At 39.1% G+C, this 21,941-nt stretch overlaps 1 protein-coding gene across 1 annotated transcript in view; it reads left to right on the top strand.

Annotated features, from left to right (window-relative positions):
* Positions 1-21,941, top strand: part of LOC135558685 (BMP/retinoic acid-inducible neural-specific protein 3-like) — a 119,987-nt gene that overhangs the window by 46,673 nt on the left and 51,373 nt on the right. The window contains exons 2-5 of the mRNA XM_064992715.1: positions 4,565-4,892; positions 16,750-16,940; positions 18,371-18,552; positions 21,230-21,335. Of these exons, the coding sequence (XP_064848787.1) occupies positions 4,615-4,892; positions 16,750-16,940; positions 18,371-18,552; positions 21,230-21,335 (757 nt within the window). The 5' untranslated portion in view covers positions 4,565-4,614. The remainder of the gene's footprint in view (positions 1-4,564; positions 4,893-16,749; positions 16,941-18,370; positions 18,553-21,229; positions 21,336-21,941) is intronic.

Raw genomic sequence — 21,941 nt, 5'->3', positions numbered from 1 at the left:
CATGTCACTGTGGACCTATTGGGGGATTAGTCAACAAACTAATAAAGAGTTGTTGCAATATGCAGATGGGCTTTTTATGGAGACAGTGTTACCCACAGTAAGCAGCTTGGGTGATTATCTGGGCTATGTATTTTCAGAGTGATGTATAGGCAATTACACTATACGTGGCTTTGTGTTTATGGAGAAACGATGGCAGATGGACAGGTGAAGCAATAACACATCATCAATCCTTTAGTACTTTGGGATTTTCTTAAAATCAAACAGCTGGAAAATATGAAACCTCCTAAAGACAGATTGGTCTTAATTATCAAGTGCTATAGAAATTGTGCGGGTACTGATGGTCCGAATTGCCCATATGGTTGTTTGCTCTACTTTGGCTCCGTCGGAGACCCCGATGTAGATCTAACATTGATATTTAGCTTGACTCCTCTCTGGCTAGCTTTTAAGCCTTATCTCTGGAGACCATCTGCCCTGTGTAATGCTGACTGTACTCTTTATTAATGTGCAGTTAATAGGTAAGCACCTGCTTTCCTGTTTGAAATATGTGTGGCATCTCACTTTTAAGTGCCCTGAACAATGAGGTGTGGCTGAGAATCCGATTATTTTTACATTAATGCTTTTTCACGCCCTCCTAATTGTTTTAGCTGATTAACTTGGCATGCGTGAGGTTTTTAATTAAGGCTCTTTTTCATTTTCAAGATTATGGCTTTTATTTTTATATTTATCTTACATCTTGCAAGACAGTTACCTGGGGGCAAACCTTGACTGGAAGGATGAGATTTGAATCAACTTCATGGTTAGAAAGAAACTGCTCATAAATTATTATCATATTGAAGTTACTGAGCAAGATGATCGACCTTTAATCATCTTTATTTATAAAGCACATTTTAGGCATGGAATGCAATGTGCTTTATAGGGAGAAAAAAAACGAATAAAAAAACATACAAAATAAAAGCTGAAATATTAACTACACAACAAATATAAGATAAAAAAAAAGAATGACACAAACGGAACAACATCCAACCAGCAACTCTGATATTAAAAAAACTACATCCCACAGCTTGATGCAGGGAATGTTTTTTCGGCAATGGTCGATTTTCATTTTTGAGGGAAAGAAAACATGTGCATCTCAGGGACCTGGTCTGCCTTTAATTATCTTTGAATGAGTGGGATCCCTCGCTTGTTTAAACACATACTTATAGCTTTTGGGTTGGAATCACGATGCTATCGGTGCGATGCAGCTCGGCTCATAAGGACACAAATCTTGCGGAACCAATATATATAACAGCTGTTTGGCTTACCATAGTGTAGGAGGTGTACTCCTCATAATTGCTCTCATCCTTTCATCAAACCACGCTTAAACAAATTGCTAGGCTGGAACTGATGGAAAGTTCTGCCTTGGCTGACAGTTTTCATAATAGAGTCATAGTACAAACCCACCAACCTGGTACTATGCATTCACTTTGTTGCATAAAGCAATCCACCCTCAGCATGCAGCGACACAGAAATATTGTGGGACAGCTGGCGGGGTTGCTGAGTAGTTAAAACACTGAGTATGAGTACCTGAGTTCAAGAGGACATCTGGCCTTCTGGTAATGGGACTACACCTGCTCTGCTGGGCCTGGCCATGAGGCAGGTGTCTGCCTACACTCACAAACAAAACCTTATTAAGTCAGACCCAATAAGGACTCACAGCTGCTCTCATTGCCATGCACACATTACTGGGCAGATCTTACAGGTATAGCATATACTATGTGCTCATTAAGCCACTGACCTGCCTGATACTGTGCCTTATGATATCCAGTATAGAGCAGGGAAGAAACACACCATTCTTAGGCTTTTTCTTGATGTATGGTCATTGACGATGTGCAGGTGTGTGTGTGTCTGAGTGTGCGTGCACGTGTAGGTGAATGTGTGCGCGTGTGGTATTTATGGGTGTTGGCCACTGTGAACATTAACCACCTGCAAAACTTGGTGAATGCTACAAATGTGAATGGCACAAAAGGTGCCCAGTTCCCCAGACCATACTTGTCTGAAATGTTATTTCTAAGTGAGAGGCAGTAAAATGGTTTTCTATTCCGACCGCCCTCGTACCACCATACTGAATTCAAGACGTGTGTCTTCTCCTTGGTTTTTCTCATGGGTAGAAAGGGTAAATAGGAAGGTACCTGAATTATGCAAGATGAACATTAAATGTCAAGGCTAAATTCCGTTTTTCCTCCATTGTCTCACTGGCATTTCTAGGATGTTCTATGCATTTTATAATTAGGAAGAACCTCAAGAGAGGAGCAATAAACCCTGGGATGGAGATCTCAGCAAGAGGTGTTGCTTTTAGAACATAGACTCATTTGAAAGGCAAATTTCAAGCAAGATTGGAAAGTCAGCACTATACTGTTTATGAATCAGCTGTGGCTCGTTTTCCCCTCTAGCTTCATGAGATGACAACCATCATATAGGAAAGACTTTCATCGTGTGAGAAAAACTACACCGCAAGTCATATTTTATTTATGCTAAAGTAGAATTTACACTTGGATTCAGCATGATGAAATAGCATTAAAATCTCATCTCCTGTTTACAACTGCAAAGCCCAACTGTGAAAAGGAAAGTTATAATAGAGTCTTGGCTGTATGGGATACAGGCAATGCAGGGGTACAGGGAGGGGGGTGGAGGGAGGGATTATAACGAATGAAAGGAAATGTGAAAGCAGCAGCAGCTGCCACGCAGCTTCTCCTCTTTACCGTATCTCTCCCAAATGGCATCCTATTCCCTATATAGTACACTACTTTCGATCAGAGCCCTATAGAGCCCTGGTCAAAAGTGCACCAAATACAAAATATGGTACCATTTGGGACACAAAAAGGGTTTATTCCCCAGTGGAGTGTGCAGTGTGCAATAAGAGAGATACTGTTTTAGACAGGCCCTATCTTGGTGAGTGGGCAGGCAGATGATAGGTATTTGAATTATTAACTACTGTGATGCACAAAGGTGAAATAAAGTATTCAATATTATTTCATAGGGATTAATTCTCTAAGTAATGTATATTTTGTATCATCATAGCCTTTGAAATAATGTATGGAATTCAGATCATTTGGAATGCCAGGCACTTCAAGACAATACACAATACATCACATTTTACAATGTACGGACAGATTTATCTTTCACATTGCAAAACAAGTGAGTGACTTGTAAGATGTGAGGTGTTCACTTCACATAATAATGGTGGTTTGTGTTCTATGTCATGCACAACATGGACTAGGAGGCTTATGTATATGTGAGATACAATAAATCAACAATTACTCCTGAGCAGTATTGACACATTATACTTACTATATGTAATTACTCTCCAAAGTCATTACTAAATTAACATTGCTAATAGAATACTGTGACTTGTGTAATTCTAACGTTACCACACAGGTATAAGAGCAACTTTTCGTATAGTCTTACCTTTTTTACTGTCTAGTATAAAGTGGAGTTGATGATGTTCCCTTTTTCAAAGCTTGATCCTACATACTTTCTCCAAGTTAGTTGCCTATTATAATTATTAATGAGATAAATGACCTAAATAATTGCCTATTAAAACGTAACAATCCCATGGTTCTCTCTTTGATTCAGAGGGTTTGGGTTAAATGCAGAAGACACATTTCAGTTGAAGGCATTTAGTTGTACAACTGACTGGTTATCCCCCTTTCCAAGTGTAAATTAAAGAAAGGTTATTTACTGTCTAAACATGCATTTTGCTCTCTCAAATTAATTTGCATTGTGTTATTTATCAAAATAGAAAACCAACAGGGAATACTGTTGGTCCCTTATTGCTTGTACAGTTTGTTCTAGCTTGTTCTCTTCTTGGGCCTAAATGTTTGACTGTGCACTGCAGATTTAACACTACAGTAACTTATTAATAAATAACAAAAATGTACCACCCTCTTTTTTTAAGGATGCTTCAGACATGATGGCAATTCTTATTTTGTCATAACAGCTTTGGATAATTGAGTGTGTCCTTACTTTTGTCAGCCTAAACAATCCAACAACGGCAACTTAGACCAACAGTAGATCTGTACTTGGTGTAAAGCTAGGTCCTCTTTTCAAGAGCAAGGTCCTTATTTATACCTAACAATTATGATTTCATGTGATGTTGTCCGCCCACACAAACTTGAAAGCACGACTAAAAGCATATACCTATGAGTGGATTGCACCTAGCAGTAGGTTTTTGACCATGGTAAAGAGCGCTTCCGCAAAAAAAGAACACAGTGTGTTTTATTGAATTGATTCCTTGGTGTATAGCCTCCCAACGCTAGCCAAAGAAAGGCTCTCACAGTGTTGTTAATACAGGCTAAGATTGAAAGTCTAGCCAAGTCTATTAAGTTTTTGTCTATGGAAAAGAAAGTTACTGCATGTGTGTTTAATTGAATTGATCCCTAAGGAAAGCGAAGGCTGTGAGGCGGAATCATAAGCTAAATCAACGCAAGTGATACAAGTGTCAAGCGTAGCGTCTGTGTTTTTCTATTATTTCAAGTTGTCCTCTGAATTGAGCCCTAAAACATGTTCTCTCTCTTTTCCTTCACAGGTCAGGAGGGATTAGTTGAAGAATGCTGGTCCCAGGTGCCCAACAGGAAGATGGTGATGCGTTGGCCAAGAGCCACAGCTGTTAGATGGTTGCTTTTGATGCTCGTATGGCAGTGGACAGTGCTGGGCCACCTCGGCTGGGTTCTGGCCCTGGCTGAGGGGCAGCAGAGTAACAACCCCTCGCTCACTGCTGCCAGCACCGGACACCAGAGTGGCGACCAATTGGATTGGCTGCTGTCTGAGAAGGGACCTTTCCACCGTTGTCCGGAATACACAGAGTTCAAAGAACGCTTCCAGCAAGGCTTCTCCACACGCTATAAGATCTACAGGTGAGAATCTAGAGGCAAAGTGTGCGTGTTTGAATGTTGCTCTACTGTATGTGCTGTACTGTACCAATCAAGATCCACTATGACCCTTCCATCCCATCAAATTATTTTTCAACATTTATTTTCAATATAATTAACTTTATTCTAAATGTAATACCAAATGTGATGTACTCTCTCTGATAAGCCTTTAATTTACATTTTTCCTCAGCTTAGAATATATATTGTAATGAAACTGAGGTAGGGAGCATGCCTCGAACCCTCGACCTTCTAGCCCGAAGTCCAGTGCGCTATTGACTGTGCCCCAAAAGCATGCTCGTACGGATTCCGCGCTTATAAACCCAGGGTCGTTACAATATTTTACTCTGACCCTTCCATGCATTTTATTCATGCATTTTACTTTCCTACATCACACAGCCTCCATTATGTTTTATTTTGTTGTTTCTGCATGCTCTCCATGGTGCTACACTCACCTGAGTCAAATTATAGCTCCAGATTACTGCCAACATATTTTCTGCTGTGATGTTAATGCTACTTGAGTGTGGGCATGTTGAAGGGGTGTAGGTGCATTTCTTTACTGTAAGAAAGAGATATTTGTCTCTTTAGAAACTAATTTATTCAGAAATCTGTCACAGTTTTCTTCTCATACAACTTGAAATGATAGCTTTCATTGCAGATGTTCTGAGTATAGCTAGCCATGATAGGTGTAGTTTTTTTGACAGAAGTTTGATGGATCACGCTTCTCTTTCATGCTCTGGGACAGTGCTAGAAATGACTAGGACAAGGAACCGAAATGCAGAAAAATGCCTGCAGATCTGTGATGGAATCAGGCAGAGAGCATAGCCAGTACTGTTTGAATGGTTGTCTAGCAGTGTGTGTGTGTTGTGTTTGTGTGTGTGAGAGCGCACTGTTGTCTGACCAACACCTCAGTCGTCAATGGACATAAATTTGGTTTCCCCCACAAGCCATTTGTGCTGCCAAGGCCTTTTGATATGTTAACTGATCTCATTAAAGGACACCCAGAGGGAAAGTAGGTGTGTAAATCTGGCCATTACGAATAGGGAACACCCACTGTGTTATATAGAGGAAGACTGATTTTATTCCCCCTCTCTGCCTGGTCACAGTTGCCCTACGGGTGGTTCACTGAAATATTTCTGCCAAGGCAAATTCAGTCATCCTTGCTGTTACTTTCTGGAGTGAAGGGACTTTGTCCTATTTGAAAGGCAAGCCTAACATTGTTTAATCTTTCATGTTTGCCAAGTTCAAGTGTTGTGCATGGAGATTCTGTAAGTGCCATTGATATGGTAACTACACTGATAAAAGCAACATGTAAAGTGTTGGTCTCATGTTTCATGAGCTAAAATAAAAGATATGCACAAAAAGCATATTTCTGTTTACATCCGTGTTAGTGAGCATTTCTCCTTTTCCAAGATAATCCATCCACCTGGTGTGGCATATCAAGAAGCCGATTAAACAACATGATCATTACACAGGTACACTTTGTTCTGGGGACAATAAAAGGCCACTCTAAAATGTGTAGTTTTGTCACACAACACAATGTCACACGTTTTGAGGGAGCGTGTCATTGGCATGCTGACTGCAGGAATGTCCACCAGAGCTGTTGCCAGGGAATTCAATGTTCAAATCAAATCAAATTTTATTTGTCACATATACATGGTTAGCTTGGGTTATTGCGAGTGTAGCGAAATGCTTGTTCATTTCTCTACCATAAGCTGCCTTCAACGTTGTTTTAGAGAATTTGACAGTACGTCCAACTGACTTCACAACCGCAGACCACGTGTACGGGGTCGTGCAAGCGAACGCTTTGCTGATGTCAACCTTGTGAACAGAGTGCCCCATGGTGGCGGTGGGGTTATGGTATGAGCAGGCATAAGCTACAGACAACAAACACAACTGCATTTTATCAATGGCAATTTGAGAGATACCGTGACGAGATCCTGAGGTCCATTATTGTGCCATTCATCCACTGCCATCACCTCATCGTTCAGCATGAGAATGCACAACCCCATGTCGTAAGGATCTGTACACAATTCCTGAAACCTTAAAATGGCCCAGTTCTTCCATGGCCTGTATAGTATCCAGACATATCACGCATTGAGCAAGTTTGGGACGCTCTGGATTGACGTATACGACAGCATGTCCCAGTTCACGCCAATATCCAGCCACTTCACACAGCCATTGAAGAGATTCCAAGAACACAGGATGAGATGTTACTATCCTTTGTGCAAGCACTTCCAAGAGTTAAATGAACAGTGAGCGTGGTGAAATTTGGGGAGCACATCGTCAGTAGTGTACCTTTGGTTCCTAGGGTGTTTCGGCCTTTCACACTATACACCCTCCCCAAAGGCGGCCAGCGACAGGGTGATCAATCCTACGCTTGCGTCCCATTCCCAATTAGTCATAGGAGTTGCCTTGTTGTTGATAGCCAACATCCCATGGGACTATGCATGGCAGGGGCGTATAGGACAACATTCCACAGGCCACAATCAACAGACTGATCAACTCTATGCTAAGGAGATGTGTCGCACTGCATGAGGTAAATCATGGTCACACCCGATACTAGTTTTCTGATCTACGTCCCTACCTGTTTTTCAAGGTATCTGTGACCCACAGATGCAGGTTTGTATTCCCAGTCATGTGAAATCTATAGATTAGGGCCTAATGAATTTATTTCAATTGACTGATTTTCTTATATGAACTGTAACTCAGTAAAATCTTTGAAGTTGTTGCACGTTGCATTTATATTTTTGTTCAGTATACATAGCATGCATTTACTATGCCTGTGAAATGTGTAAAGATATATGTGATTTGAGTTTCGAGGAGCCCCCATGCCTATGAATAAATTGAATGTGAGGGTCACAGGGGGAAGGATGCTTAAATTCCCTGCAGAATCGAGCTATGGTGATTGTCAAACAAAGAGCTTCTGCTGCTGCTGGTGCCTTGCAAGGTTTCTCTCACAGACGAGGTTTGCAACTCAATAGATATCCTTTTGAAATAATGGTCTGATGAATAAATACAAGTGTATTTCATGTGGTCTGTACATAATGAACCACTTTAAAACAAGATAGAGAAGCAGCCCTTTTTGCAGCTTTGGTACTGTTCTTTCATTGGCCTTCATTTGGTATGAAATAGGAAAGAAAGGGAAGGATGTTTATAATATCCAGACAGGAAATACTCTCCCAGGAGGTGTTTTGGGATGATAGATGCTTTCCCTTATGAAACATTACTGTTGGCTCATTATACTTTTGGTGCCATGAGAGGTGGCAGAACTGACAGCCTATAGGGACCATACTATGCCCATCCAGGCCCCTATGGCTCTTGTAACTGGTAACAGCTCATTCTGGAGGCAACAAGAGCTGTCAAGACAATAAAATAAGAAATGAGACATTGTCACAAATGATTACGTCAGGAAGTATATTGCTGGTAGAGAAATCTGAAACATTTCTGATATAGAAGAGCATTTTCTAAATAAAGGGAAGATGATTAATGAGTGAAATGTCTGGCAACTATAGATTTTTCAAGCACTGAAATCTGATTTGTGAGAGATTGGTGTAGGGTTCTGATGCACTCCGGCTTTGTGTAGATGACTTGATGTAATTTCCAACACTCTACACTAACCAAAATCAAATTTCACATTATGTATTGAATTTATGTTTTGCCTTCAAGAATATGAGTTTTGCTGACTCGTGTTTCTATGTTGGCATTGTGTTGTGCTGTTTCAGTTTTTGCTGAAAGCTTGATTTTGTTATTTTGTATTGGCTTAATGTTACTGTTTTTGGTAATCTTTCTTTAAAATGAATGTGTAAGGCATTCAAAATACAATACAGCTCTTCAGTACAAAGAGTAGCTAAACTTATTTTCAAAAGGATTCTTTCAAAAACCAGACATCAGTTGTTCAATTCAGGTTCAGTAAAGGGACTGTTTGTTTCAGGGTGAATATAAAAACATTAACTAGAAATTAATGTGACAAACTGCCTGTCTCACATCAGGTCAGAATTGAGGGACAATTGATTAAATTTCCTATTTTCTTATCAGCCATTTTCCATAATGTTAGTTATTGATGGGATTAGCTATCTCTCTGTATATCAAGTGTGGCTAAAACGGTTTCTAAATCTGAAGTGTGTCCATGATATTAATACATTGTCTGAGGGACAAGTGTATTTTCTGTTTTTCATTTTCCAGCTTTTTATTCGATTGCCTCCGGCAACACAGTTGAGAAATCTAATTACTCTGTTGAATGCTGTGAGTCCCCATGTACAATTAACAAGATTAATTTGAATTCTAATTGAGAATCAGAATGTGCTATTCAACTTGGGAAAATAGATGTTTTTAGCCATTTGTGCAATCGCACAATGAATTATCAAATTTAGTACACATTTTACAATTACTGAAAAGCCAGATCTTTGAGCTCTACTTCCTTTAACATAATTATTCTTCATTCAGCTAAACAATCTGAGAGGAAATGCTTAACTGCCTCAAATTAGATGGACAGTGTTCCAAGACACACCTATTCTGCTGAGCATAAACAGTTTAGTGGAATGTGCTATGCCAGCTCATGATAGGGATACACTAGGGAGACAGGGAAGAGCCACTAATTGCCGCTTGCATTTTTAGCTCTAAAGACCATGTGAATCTCAAAGAGATTTGTGCAATAAAGTATACTCCTATTGTCTAAACCTGTGCTATTTCAGTAATGTACTTTGAGAAAGTCTTTGTAAGTCTGCATCAAAGAGGTTTCTGAAAGTTGCAACACCATAGTACTTTTGTCCAGACCAGACCAGTCCTGTCTCGCCTGAAAAGTTGTGAGAATCCATATCAAAAGTGTACTTGAAAAGTCTTCCAAGAAATTGCTACAATACTCCACAAAAACACATTGAAATGATAGAACGCCTCCTCAGTTGATGAGGGCCAAATATTAATAAGCTGGAAACCCAGTTGTCAACTTCCAGAGGAAATGGGGCCGATCAACCATTCCCTTCTTGCCTCTCAAAATAGCTCACAGAAATCTAACATGGAAAGAGAGGCATTCAACACCTTGATTTGCTAGTGTGTGGCTAATATACATGGCAAGCAGCTGTTGTGATCCAGGTTAAACCCATACCTACTGTACAGTAGGTGATATTTTGCATGGCTTTAGGCTTGCTTCATGCAACCATGCTGTATGAAGAAAAGCTGTGGAATACAGCCTCATCTGCAAGAGCTGATGAATATACAGTGGAGTGAGCTCCAAAAGTAAAGAATTTCTTTTTGTACGTAGTCCCCGCATTTTTGGGGATCAAAAGTATTGGGACAAATTCACTTATGTGTATTAAAGTAGTCCAAAGTTTAGTATTTGGTCCAAATTCCTAGCAGGCATTGATTACATCAAGCTGGTGACTCTACAAACTTGTTGGATGCATTCGTTGTTTGTTTTGGTTGTGTTTTTGATTATTTTGTGCCCAATAGAAATGAAGCTTGATGTAATCATTGCGTGCAAAGAATATGGGACCAAATACTACACTTTCACTACGTTAATACATATATAAGTGATTTGCCCCAATACTTTTGGTCCCCTAAAATGGGGGAACTATTTACAATAAATGATTCAATTTCTAAACGGTTCACCCGATATGAATGACAAAACCCTCAAATTAAAGCTGACAGTCTGCACTTTGGATTTGAAATTATACAATGACTATGAGGTTAAAGTGCTGGAGTACAGAGCCAAAACAACAAAAAATGTATCCCTGTCCCAATACTTTTGGAGGTCACTGTAGATATAGACAATGTAATGAACTCATTAAACATTACCTTCCATGTTGTAACTGAAACTAACTTAGGGTTAACACTCATAGAAATAGAATGAATCATTCGAATTATATGGTAACACGTTTCCCGATCATGTACTGTAGAAGTAGAAGCCTTGGGAAAGTTCTGCTTGTGTCAAAGCTCTGACTCATAGAGGAATGTAGTGGAACATTAACCTTTCACTGCAGTGGGTTGAATCAGGGTCACACAGTGTTTCTTGGTAATCTACTTTGAACCAAAAGTATATACCTCACACACATGGTTACTGCCTTGTCATTTCGACTCTATCAGACATAGAGTTAAAATGTATTCCATTTTGAGTTTGCATCCCAATTGTACACTCTATATACATCACAGAAGACTTAAATATAACAAAACCAGTATTCGCTTAGGTACAGAGTTTTAGCTTAAACAATGCCCTGCAAGCCTGCCGGGCTGCAGGTGCAATCATCTTGTGCTAAAGCCCTGTAATTTAGAGCATCTATCATCATTAACAGCACTGGAATGGTCAGCCAACGCTTTTACATTTCATTTTAAGAAATCATCATGAAAGAAAAGCAATGCTCCATTCACAACCTCTGTCGTCAATCATTTTTCACTCAAGACAACATCATCCAAAGCTAGTATACAGCATCTGATGGTCTTTACACATTATAGGCAAAGATAATACAGTATGATGTAAGATTTGAAGTTTACTTTGGATATTTGGATTACCCTCATCAACACTGGTTTGCTAATACTTCGTAGCCCTTAAAATTCTTCCAAAGACCGGTGTCTTCTTCATGTTTCTGTACACTACTCAACATTATTACAGAAATTAGTGCGTTCAGAAGGTATTCAGACCGATTGACTTGTTTTACATGTTGTTATGTTACAGCCTTATTCTAAAATGGATTAAATCGTTTTCCCTCCTCATCAATCTACATACCATACCCCATAATGACAAAGCAAAAAAGTTTTTTTTTTATGTTTGCAAATGTATTAAAAATAAAAAACAAAAATATCACATTTACTGTACATAAGTATTCAGACTCTTTACTCAGTACTTTGTTGAAGCACCTTTGGCAACAATTACAGCCTTGAGTCTTCTTGGGTATGACGCTACAAGCTTGGCACACATTTGGGGAGTTTCTCCCATTCTTCTCTGCAGGTCCTCTCAAACTCTGTCAGGTTGGATGCGGAGCCTCGCTGCACAGCTTCTCACGTCTATCCAGAGATGTTCGACCGGGTTCGTCCGGGCTCTGGCTGGGCCAGTAAAGGAGATTCAGAGATTGTCCCAAAGCCACTCCTGTGTTGTCTTGGCTGTGCGCTTAGGGTCGTTGTACTGTTGGAAGGTGAACCTTAACCCCAGTCTGAGATCCTCAGCGCTCTGTAGCAGGTTTTACATTTACATTACATTTAAGTCATTTAGCAGACGCTCTTATCCAGAGCGACTTACAAATTGGTGAATTCACCTTCTGACATCCAGTGGAACAGCCACTTTACAATAGTGCATCTAAATCATTAAGGGGGGGTGAGAAGGATTACTTATCCTATCCTAGGTATTCCTTGAAGAGGTGGGGTTTCAGGTGTCTCCGGAAGGTGGTGATTGACTCCGCTGTCCTGGCGTCGTGAGGGAGTTTGTTCCACCATTGGGGGGCCAGAGCAGCGAACAGTTTTCAACAATGATCTCTCTGTACTTTTCTCTGTTTATCTTTCCCTCAATCCTGACTAGTCTCCCATTCCCTGCCACTGAAAAACATCCCCACAGCATGATGCTGATGATGCCAGGTTTCCTCCAGGCGTGACACTTGTCATTCAGGCCAAATAATTAAATATTGGTTTCATCAGACCAGAGGATCTTGTTTCTCATAGTCTGAAGGTCTTTAGGGGTCTTTAGGCAAACTCCAAGCGGGCTGTCATGTGCCTTTTACTGAGGAGTGGCTTCCGTCTGGCCACTCTACCATAAAGGCCTGATTGATGGAGTGCTGAAGAGATGGTTGTACTTCTGGCACTTTTTCCCATCTCCACAGAGGAACTCTGGAGCTCTATCAGAGTGAGATTTTTGGTCACATCCCTGACCAAGGCCCTTCTCCCTTGATTGCTCAGTTTGGCCAGGCAGCCAGCTCTAGGAAGAGTCTTGGTGGTTACAAACTTCTTCCATTTAAGAATGATGGAGGCCACTGTGTTCTTGGGAACTTTCAATACTGCAGACGTATTTGGGTACCCTTCCCCAGATCTGTGCCTTGACACAATTCTGTCTCGGAGCTCTATGGACAATTCCTTCGACCTCATGGCTTAGTTATTGCTCAGACATCCACTTTCAACTATGGGACCAAATCATGTCCAATCAATTGAATTTACCGCAGGTGGACTACAATCAAGTTGTAGAAACATCTCAAGGATGATCAATGGAAACAGGATGCACCTGAGCTTAATTTTGAGTCTCATAGCAAAGGGTCTGAATACTTATGTAAATAAGGACATTTTAGAATAAGGCTGTAATGTAACAAAATGTGGAAAAATTCAAGTTGTCTAAATACATTCTGATTGCACTGTACATATATATACATACAGATGAAGTCGGAAGTTTACATACACTTAGGTTGGAGTCATTAAAACTCCTTTTTCAACCACTCCACAAATTTAGTGTTAACAAGCGATAGTTTCGGCAAGTCGGTTAGGACATCTACTTTGTGCATGACACAAGTAATTATTCCAACAATTGTTTACAGACAGATTATTTCACTTATAATTCACTGTATCACAATTCCAGTGGCCAGAAGTTTAAGTACACTAAGCTGACTATGCCTTTAAACAGCTTGGACAATTCCAGAAAATGATGTCATGGCTTTAGAAGCTTCTGAAAGGCTAATTGACATAATTTGAGTCAATTGGAGGTGTACCTGTGGATGTATTTCAAGGCCTACCTTTAAACTCTGTGCCTCTTTGCTTGACATCATGAGAAAATCAAAATAAATCAGCCAAGACCTCAGAAAAAGAATTGTAGACCTTCACAAGTCTGGTTCATCCTTAGGAGCAATTTCCAAACGCCTGAAGGTACCATTCATCTGTACAAACAATAGTACACAAGTACAAACTCCATGGGACCACGCAGCCGTCATATCGCTCAGGAAGGAGACGGGTTCGGTCTCTTAGAGATGAACGTACTTTGGTGTCGAAAAGTGCAAATCAATCCCAGAACGACAGCAAAGGACCTTGTGAAGATACTGGAGGAAACGGGTACAAAAGTATCTATATCCATTGAAGCAAGATCTCAAGACTGGAAGTTAAAGGTCGCAAATGGGTCTTCCAAATGGACAATGACCCCAAGCATACTTCCGAAGGTGTGGCAAATGGCTTAAGGACAACAAAGTCAAGGTATTGGAGCGGCCATCACAAAGCCCTGATGGGCAGAACTGAAAAAGTGTGTGCGAGCAATGAGGCCTGCAAACCTAACTCAGTTACAGCTCTGTCAGGAGGAATGGGCCAAAATTCACCCAACTTATTGTGGAAGCTTGTGGAAGGCTACCCGAAATGTTTGACCCAAGTTAAACAATTTAAAGGCAATGCTACCAAATACTATTTGACTGTATGTAAACTTCTGACCAACTGGGAATGTGTTGAAAGACATAAAAACTGAAATAAATAATTCTCTCTACTATTATTCTGACATTTCACATTCTTAAAATAAAGTGGTGATCATAACTGAGCTAAAACAGGGCATTTTTACTAGGATTAAATGTCAGGAATTCTGAAAAACTGAGTTTAAATGTAGTTGGCTAAGGTGTATGTAAACATCCGACTACAACTGAACATACAAACACACATACATATAAAATACATATACATTTATATATACATATCTTTTAAAAATATATTTTCCTTTATTATTTTCCACTAACCCTACCTCCCCTAATTGGAGTAAACTAATGAACAACAACACTTTAGTTTCCACTTCCAGCTAATACAAACTATATACATTTTACAGACACAATCTATCTTTTGTTTGTTTTGACTCCCTATCTTTCTGCTACCCTCAACCCCTCCCATCTATTTCTGAAGACCATCCAGTTTGATTTCTATTTGCCATATATTATTAACTGTGCTTTTCCACAAGTTCTGCACCTATAGTATAAACATTTCATGGACACAGTATATTATATTGCAGTTATCTTGTTATTAATGCCACCCTTCAGCTCCACTCAACCCCTCCCATCTATCTCTCAACACCATCCATTTTGAATTTCTATTTGCCATATATTTTTCAACTGTACTGTGATGTTTCACAAAAGTTCTGAACCTTTCTATTCCCATAGTCTCTACAGATTGTAAATTAAATATACATTTTTTTTTGCTAAGAGTATTATTGTATTATTGATCGATTGATTATGATTTTTCAAATCACCCAGTAGTGCTATCTGCAGAGGAAAATGTTGCAATTCTTCAGCCATTCCTGGACCTGTGACCAAAAACAAGCTACATATTTACAGTACCAAAACAAATGATCTAATAATTCTGTCTCTTATCAGCCAAATCTGCAGAGCTGGGATGGTTGTATCCCCCATTTATATAACATTTTATTGGTTGCAAGAACTTTGAATAATCATTTAAATTGAACAATTCTAAGTTTTGCATCCAGCGTTGTTTTGCGTATCAGTTCATAAACCATTTACCATGGAATCGGAACATTGACAATCTCTTCCCAAATATTTTACAATCTATACGGCACAGCTGTTCATTTGTTGGTCCCTAAGTTAAACTGGTATACTTTTTTATTTATCACACTTTTCTTTAACCAATTTTGGTCTTTAATGCACGGCCGACAGTCAAGTTCCTTATTTTTTACCTCTTCCATTTGAGTTTAACCACAATATTTGTTGTATTATTTGTTTTGTTTTTCTGGTGGATTAAATTTAAATTGCAAGCAACTTTCTATGGATTATTTTAAAAATAGCTATATTTTGGAGATTAGTTCATTTTCAAATAACTGAAAGTGAGAGGATGTAATCTGAATAAATGGGAAAAGGCCATTTGTCAACATGGGGTGAGACATTCTTACTTATCTGCCAGAGAACCAATTTGCATTTAAGTATAACTTTTGTATGACTGATGCCTTTTAGTGAGAGGTCTAATTCTCTAATATTCAATCATTTCTAAGCTCCGAATTCATATTAATTATATAAATAGGCACTTTTAATTTAATCTGTGTTGCTGTTGCAATTAAAATGTAATTTTTTTTTGGTCATATTTTTGAAAAATCAGGTTGCTAGTTGTAGGCAAGACCATAAACAAACAGGTAAACTGGGATATGACTAAAGAGTTGGACTGTAACGTTGTTCTTAGTCTTTGAAATTGTATAACAGTATGCAATTATAGTTGAATTACCTTGTACTTACATTGTACTACCAATGTTATTCATGTGGCATAATGCCTATGTAGTGTTAGGTTGGACTAAACGTGTTTTCTATACTTTCTTACACTGAATCATGATCAAACACTTTCCATGTTTTGTATGTTGTCATGTAAGTGCAAATGTATTTAATGTCTATGATAATCATACACAACTAATGTAACAGTTGGTTGTCACTATTGTAATGCTGACTTCAAATAATCTGCAAAATATTTGTTGATGTGGAATGTCAAATTCTATTTTTCCCCTTGGGACAATAGCATGTTACTGTCACTGTTCTGTAGGAATACGTACACATTCATTTATTTATTTTACCTTTATTTAACTGGGCAAGTCAGTCAAGAACAAATTCTTATTTTCAATGCCAGCCTGGGAACAGTGGGCTAACTGCCTTGTTCAGGAGCAGAATGACAGATTGTACCTTGTCAGCTCGGGGATTTGAACTTGCAACCTTTCGGTTACTAGCCCAACGCTCTCAACACTAGGCTACCCTGCCGGCCCTGAATAGTAGTTTTTATTGCAAATGTACGCAATAAATAATAATAACATCTTCTGGTGATATTTGAATTCTTTCACATATGCAAGTATCAACCTATGAAATGACCCAATCACCATGAATCAGATTTGTCCAAATTTCAAAATTCTCCAATGGTTCACTTGCAGGGAATTCAGCCATTGGAAAGTAAACAGCTTGGCCACAGAGAAGAGGGACGTTTTTAAGGCTCCCTTGCCACTGGCGCCGGAGTTTCTACGCAACCTGAGGCTGCTGGGTCGAAGGCCAAGTCTGCAGCAGATCCACGAGAACTTGATTAAGAAATATGGGACACACTTTCTGGTGTCTGCTACGCTAGGAGGTAAGCAGCTTCACATACACCGACTCAGTGGCACTTAGCTCTAGGCTATGTGGCTAAGGGATGTTGTTGCGCATCTCAGTTTGTTCTCAAAATAGCTTCAGTGTAATGTCATCTCCTTAGATATTGATCATGTTGACTGCCTCAAAACAAGCCAAAGGTTACTCATATTTGGAACACTGTGCTCATGGTATCACTGGTGACATTGTCATACCGGTAATTTATGTCAACGGAAACTTTGTTTTTACTATTCAACATAAGTTAACGTTAAAGCTAGAATCCTTAGTTGCTTCATCACTTTTTTTTCACTTATAAAGAGGTATATCCATTGTTGATGAAGACTATGTGAACTATATAAAAGACACATAAATGCCCAATGAGCTTAGTTCAACTGTTATTCATAACCCAAAATATAAGCTTGTTTTACTCCAATGTTTATAAACAACCTAAATGTTAACAAACACTGTATAGCCTCAAAACATGGTTAAAACTGTACCTTTCATATTATGGATGTTCCTGCAACCAGCTCTGTCTATGAATTTGAGTGGTTTTCCAGCTCCATCCCTTAGCTTTTTAGCGAAACAGGGGCAGTTTCAACGCTTTGTTATTATTTAAATTAAGGATTCTAGCTTCAATACATATTGTCAGTCATTCTCTGTTGGTATGGACAAAATCTGCTTGGTGTTGATTTGACAATCCATGATTGAGGTACTGCTGGATACATAAGGAAATGTCAATAGTTATGGTTTGAGATGTGGAATGCATTACTCCACCTAGCATCTAAATAATTGATTGAACAGTCATGGTCCTGGTCTCAAAACATTTGCTGTGACATCAACCAGAACATTATGCCTGATGAGATGTAGGCACTAAGTATGATCACTTAATGGTGGATTGATGAAGTGAAGTTACAGAGTCTAAAAGACAAGAGAGATGAATGCAGTGGCAAAGCCATAGTGAGCTTTTGTAATCAATGGCTCAAATCAAAAGGGATGGACCATACACTGCATGCTAATGAGATGATCGCAAATAGCAATGCACACATTCTTCTGCTGGGTGCTGATGGCATCTCATAGCCCCAAGGTAGAAGAGAGCTAAGCACACTGCCTGGTCGAGCAGAATCATGTGAATACTATGGTGTTATTTTGAAAAGTCTGGGGTTTCATACAAGACAGAGATAGACTGCAGACAGATTATAAAGGTCTATGAACTTTTGTCTGAATACCTCCGTTAATTTCTCTCGTGGAGGATAATGTCACCCATTACTCTCAACGAGTATTACAAATGTATTGTCATTATGAGTGAGCCAGTTGTTCTAGTTGTTCGTTAGTATTAAGGACTGTGTATATTTGACTGAAGTTCCCTCTGGGGAAAAAAAAAGTAATTCTATTTTTCTTTTCTCTTCTCTTCTCTCCTATCATTTCTTTCTACAGGAGAAGAATCGTTGACAATCTTCCTGGATAAGCAGAAGCTCAGTAAGAAATCGGAGGGACAGGGAAACAGCTCGGTGGTCTCCCTGGAAGTACTGCATCAGTTGGCTGCCTCTTATTTCACAGACCGCGAGAGCACCTTAAGAAGACTTCACCACCTACAGATAGCCACCTCCGCCATAAAGGTAAATCTACTGCTACTCTCAAGGACACTCAGTCATTGAAGCATCCCGTTTCTTTTTCAGAATATATTCGATTAGTTTGCTAGAGTATATCCAATTTGTCAGTGGGTTGTACATGGGAGTTTTTGGCCGGTTAGTTTTCATTTGAATGTGAAACAGAATGATGGTAGGCTACTGAAACCTTTGGCATTGAGAAATCGTTCCGTGTTTCTGAAATACAATGCTCAACTCCAGTAAGAAAAGGTTGCATGGGTAATGTTTTGTTGCTTAGCAGCTAATTACTCAGCATACATTTGAGTTACACACACACACACACACACACACACACACACACACACACACACACACACACACACACACACACACACACACACACACACACACACACACACACACACACACACACACACACACACACACACACACACACACACACACACACTTTAAAAGGCAGTATTCTCATCTGCATGCATCGAGTACTGATGTATCATGATGACAGGAGGCGAGTGGGTGGACAGGGTTGGCTTTCAACGTTTATTCAAATAACGTCTAAGATTTTTCAACTTTTCATCTCGGATAAAATAACTTATTCTTCCCAACATGTTGTGCTGTGGCTCTTAAAAAGCTTTTCAGATGTTATTTTACACCAAGAAGAAAGTGCCGTACAGGCAGTACCGTAATGCATTGCAACTGGGGATTTTCCAATTTGCCTATTAGATTCAAGTGGGGTATTTTGTGCTTTTAATGATCAGACTTTCCCTTATTTAGACAACATCCTGGTAAGCTAGTCATTCATATTGTACCTTAAATTGACAAATGGGTTACAGTATATGTTAGAGTATTTTAGAGTAAATACTTTCTGGGTATTTACCAGCACAGCTCCATACCATTTGATCTCTGTTGTTCTCTGGTTGCCTCTAGAGGACAAATGTCCCATTTGACCTATGGTACACTTCACTGTCATGACCACATACAGTACACTGCCATTATTTGTTAAGACACTCCATTGTCCTCAGGATATTGCAAGTATGTTTGAGCTTAGACTACACCGAGAGCAAAATATAACGATAATGATAGCAATATGACATGATCCCAGTAACAGTCCTATAATGTATGCTCCAGCTTGATCTACTTTCAACTGCATTTAACTCAATCTACTTCAATAGCTCTGTTTGGAATGTAAGATCATTTGTCAAAGTCTATAGAGCTACCATTACCATTTTACAGAGTACTGGTACCATCATCAAACTTTGTCAGAAAGGTTCACAATGGGCTGTACTACTTATATGTATCCAAGCTAACTGGCAGACAGCAGAACCGTCTAAATAACATTGTGAAGCACCGGGTATCAGTGTTTAAAACTATGTGAAATGATAGACAGTTTAACACTCACATTAAGAAGACTTCAACCCTGCAGTGCTTCAAGACGAGAAGCTGCTGGTTACATTTTTGCAAAATTATCATCTCTAGTATGTGAGCCACCTTCTCCTCAATGCTCTGTCAACTCAGCTAATCATCCAGGAGAGAGTGGGATGTGCTTGACCTGTCTGTGTACGTGCCTTTAGGCTTTGTGGTTGCAATGAATGCAGGGTGACCATGAAGTACTTCAATTTAGTCAGAATATATTGCAGTCTTATAGTTGAAACAGATTCAACTGACACAACTGTAGTTGAAACATATTCACAGACACCTTCACAGACACAACAGTAAGACTAATGCAGTATAGTTAGCATGCATAGTTAGCATAGCATGTATTGTTGCACTGACTTGGTATTGTTTGACAGGGGTCAATTGAAAAACAATATTTTACAATGAATAATTTGTAAAATGCCATATTAATTGAGTCTATTGTAGCTTACTGGCAGCATTTCTTTGACAATAAATACAATCTTACTCCTACATAACTGCAAGGGAGATTTGGAAGGAGATTTGCAAGGGAGGTTTATATTGATGGGTGAGATTTTATGAGGACAAAGTGACATCACATCATTTGTAAAACACAATTTACTGGTCAAAATTGCTCAGCCAGAGGCATATTGTTAGTATTATTGCTAGTTCTCCCATCATTAGCCTATACTCAGAAACCAACATCTTTCACTATCGTGTTCTTGTACATTCTTCTAATCCAATAACTAACTACACTCTTAGATAAAAATATGCTATATAGAATCTAAAAGGGTTCATCGGCTGTCCCCATAGGAGAACCCTTTAAATAATTACTTTTGGGTTCAATGTAGAACCCTTTCCACAGAGGATTCTATATGAAACCCAAAAGGGTTCTACCTGGAACCAAAAGGGTTCTCCTATGGGTAGAGCTGAAGAACCCTTTCGGAAACTTTTTTTTGTAAAGTCTTATATGTACAGAATCTTGCCTTTTTGATTTTTGAGCTCCGTACTACTGTATATTATTCATAAATCATTCATATTTCAATGACAGGAGTTGCAGGGGCATGTTTTCTTTTTTTCAGATTTCTTTTGGCAAGATAGCATTTTTTGACAGATGTGACATCTGAAAAATAGTAAAGATGATTGGTTCTCTGACTATCGTCTCAGATGAGTGCAGAAGTATTTTGGTATGGTTGGAAACCGCCCGTACTGTTTACTTTACTGCCAGAAACGGGAACAAACAGGTGCATGATTCACCAGTAATAAGGCATTAAAATATCTCCTTGTTTCCTAGGTAACAGAAACTAGGACTGGGCCACTTGGATGCAGTAACTATGACAGCCTTGATTCTGTTAGCTCTGTCTTGGTACACAGTCCTGAAAATAAAATACATCTAAAAGGTAAGCTATTTTACTCCTTTCTCAAAATGGTTGGACTGTGTTCTACTATATTTGTGTATAATCATAGAAATAGAATGAATAAAACTGTCTTGGAAGCTCTAACCCAGGCAATTTGACTGGTAAGAGCTGTTCTTTGGCCCGAGGCAAAGCCTAGGGCTGGGAAACAGCCCTTAGGAGGAAGTTATCACATGATAATCCATGGGTTCGAGGGCCTTATTGCTTTTATAAAACGGTTGCCAACATATATATAACAAAAAAGATTAACAACATTTTACAAAAAATGAGTAAATTCGTTTTTATACATCCTTCCACTAGACAATATAGTCCGGGCAAAAGTCAGTTGTTAGTTCTGAGGTTCTGAAGTTGCTAACCAATGAGGCTGGTCGTTAATTCTATTCTTATGTTTTTGATCCAGTTGTTCATTCTATTAATTCCACATGAATAGAATGAACTACATGCCAACAAATCATTGGCATGTAGCTAGCTAACAGAGGTTCAATTATTACAAGATAGACAAGAACTTTAAAAAATGATTTATAAATAGGCAACAACCAGCTAGCTGATTGTCGGGTCAATAAGATAGTTATGGAGGATAGCTAGGCTAAC

Source organism: Oncorhynchus masou, chromosome 17, assembly GCF_036934945.1.
Source record: "Oncorhynchus masou masou isolate Uvic2021 chromosome 17, UVic_Omas_1.1, whole genome shotgun sequence".
NCBI lineage: Eukaryota > Metazoa > Chordata > Actinopteri > Salmoniformes > Salmonidae > Oncorhynchus > Oncorhynchus masou.
Note: the sequence above shows the minus strand (reverse complement) of the source record. Positions and strands in the feature narration are given on the sequence as shown.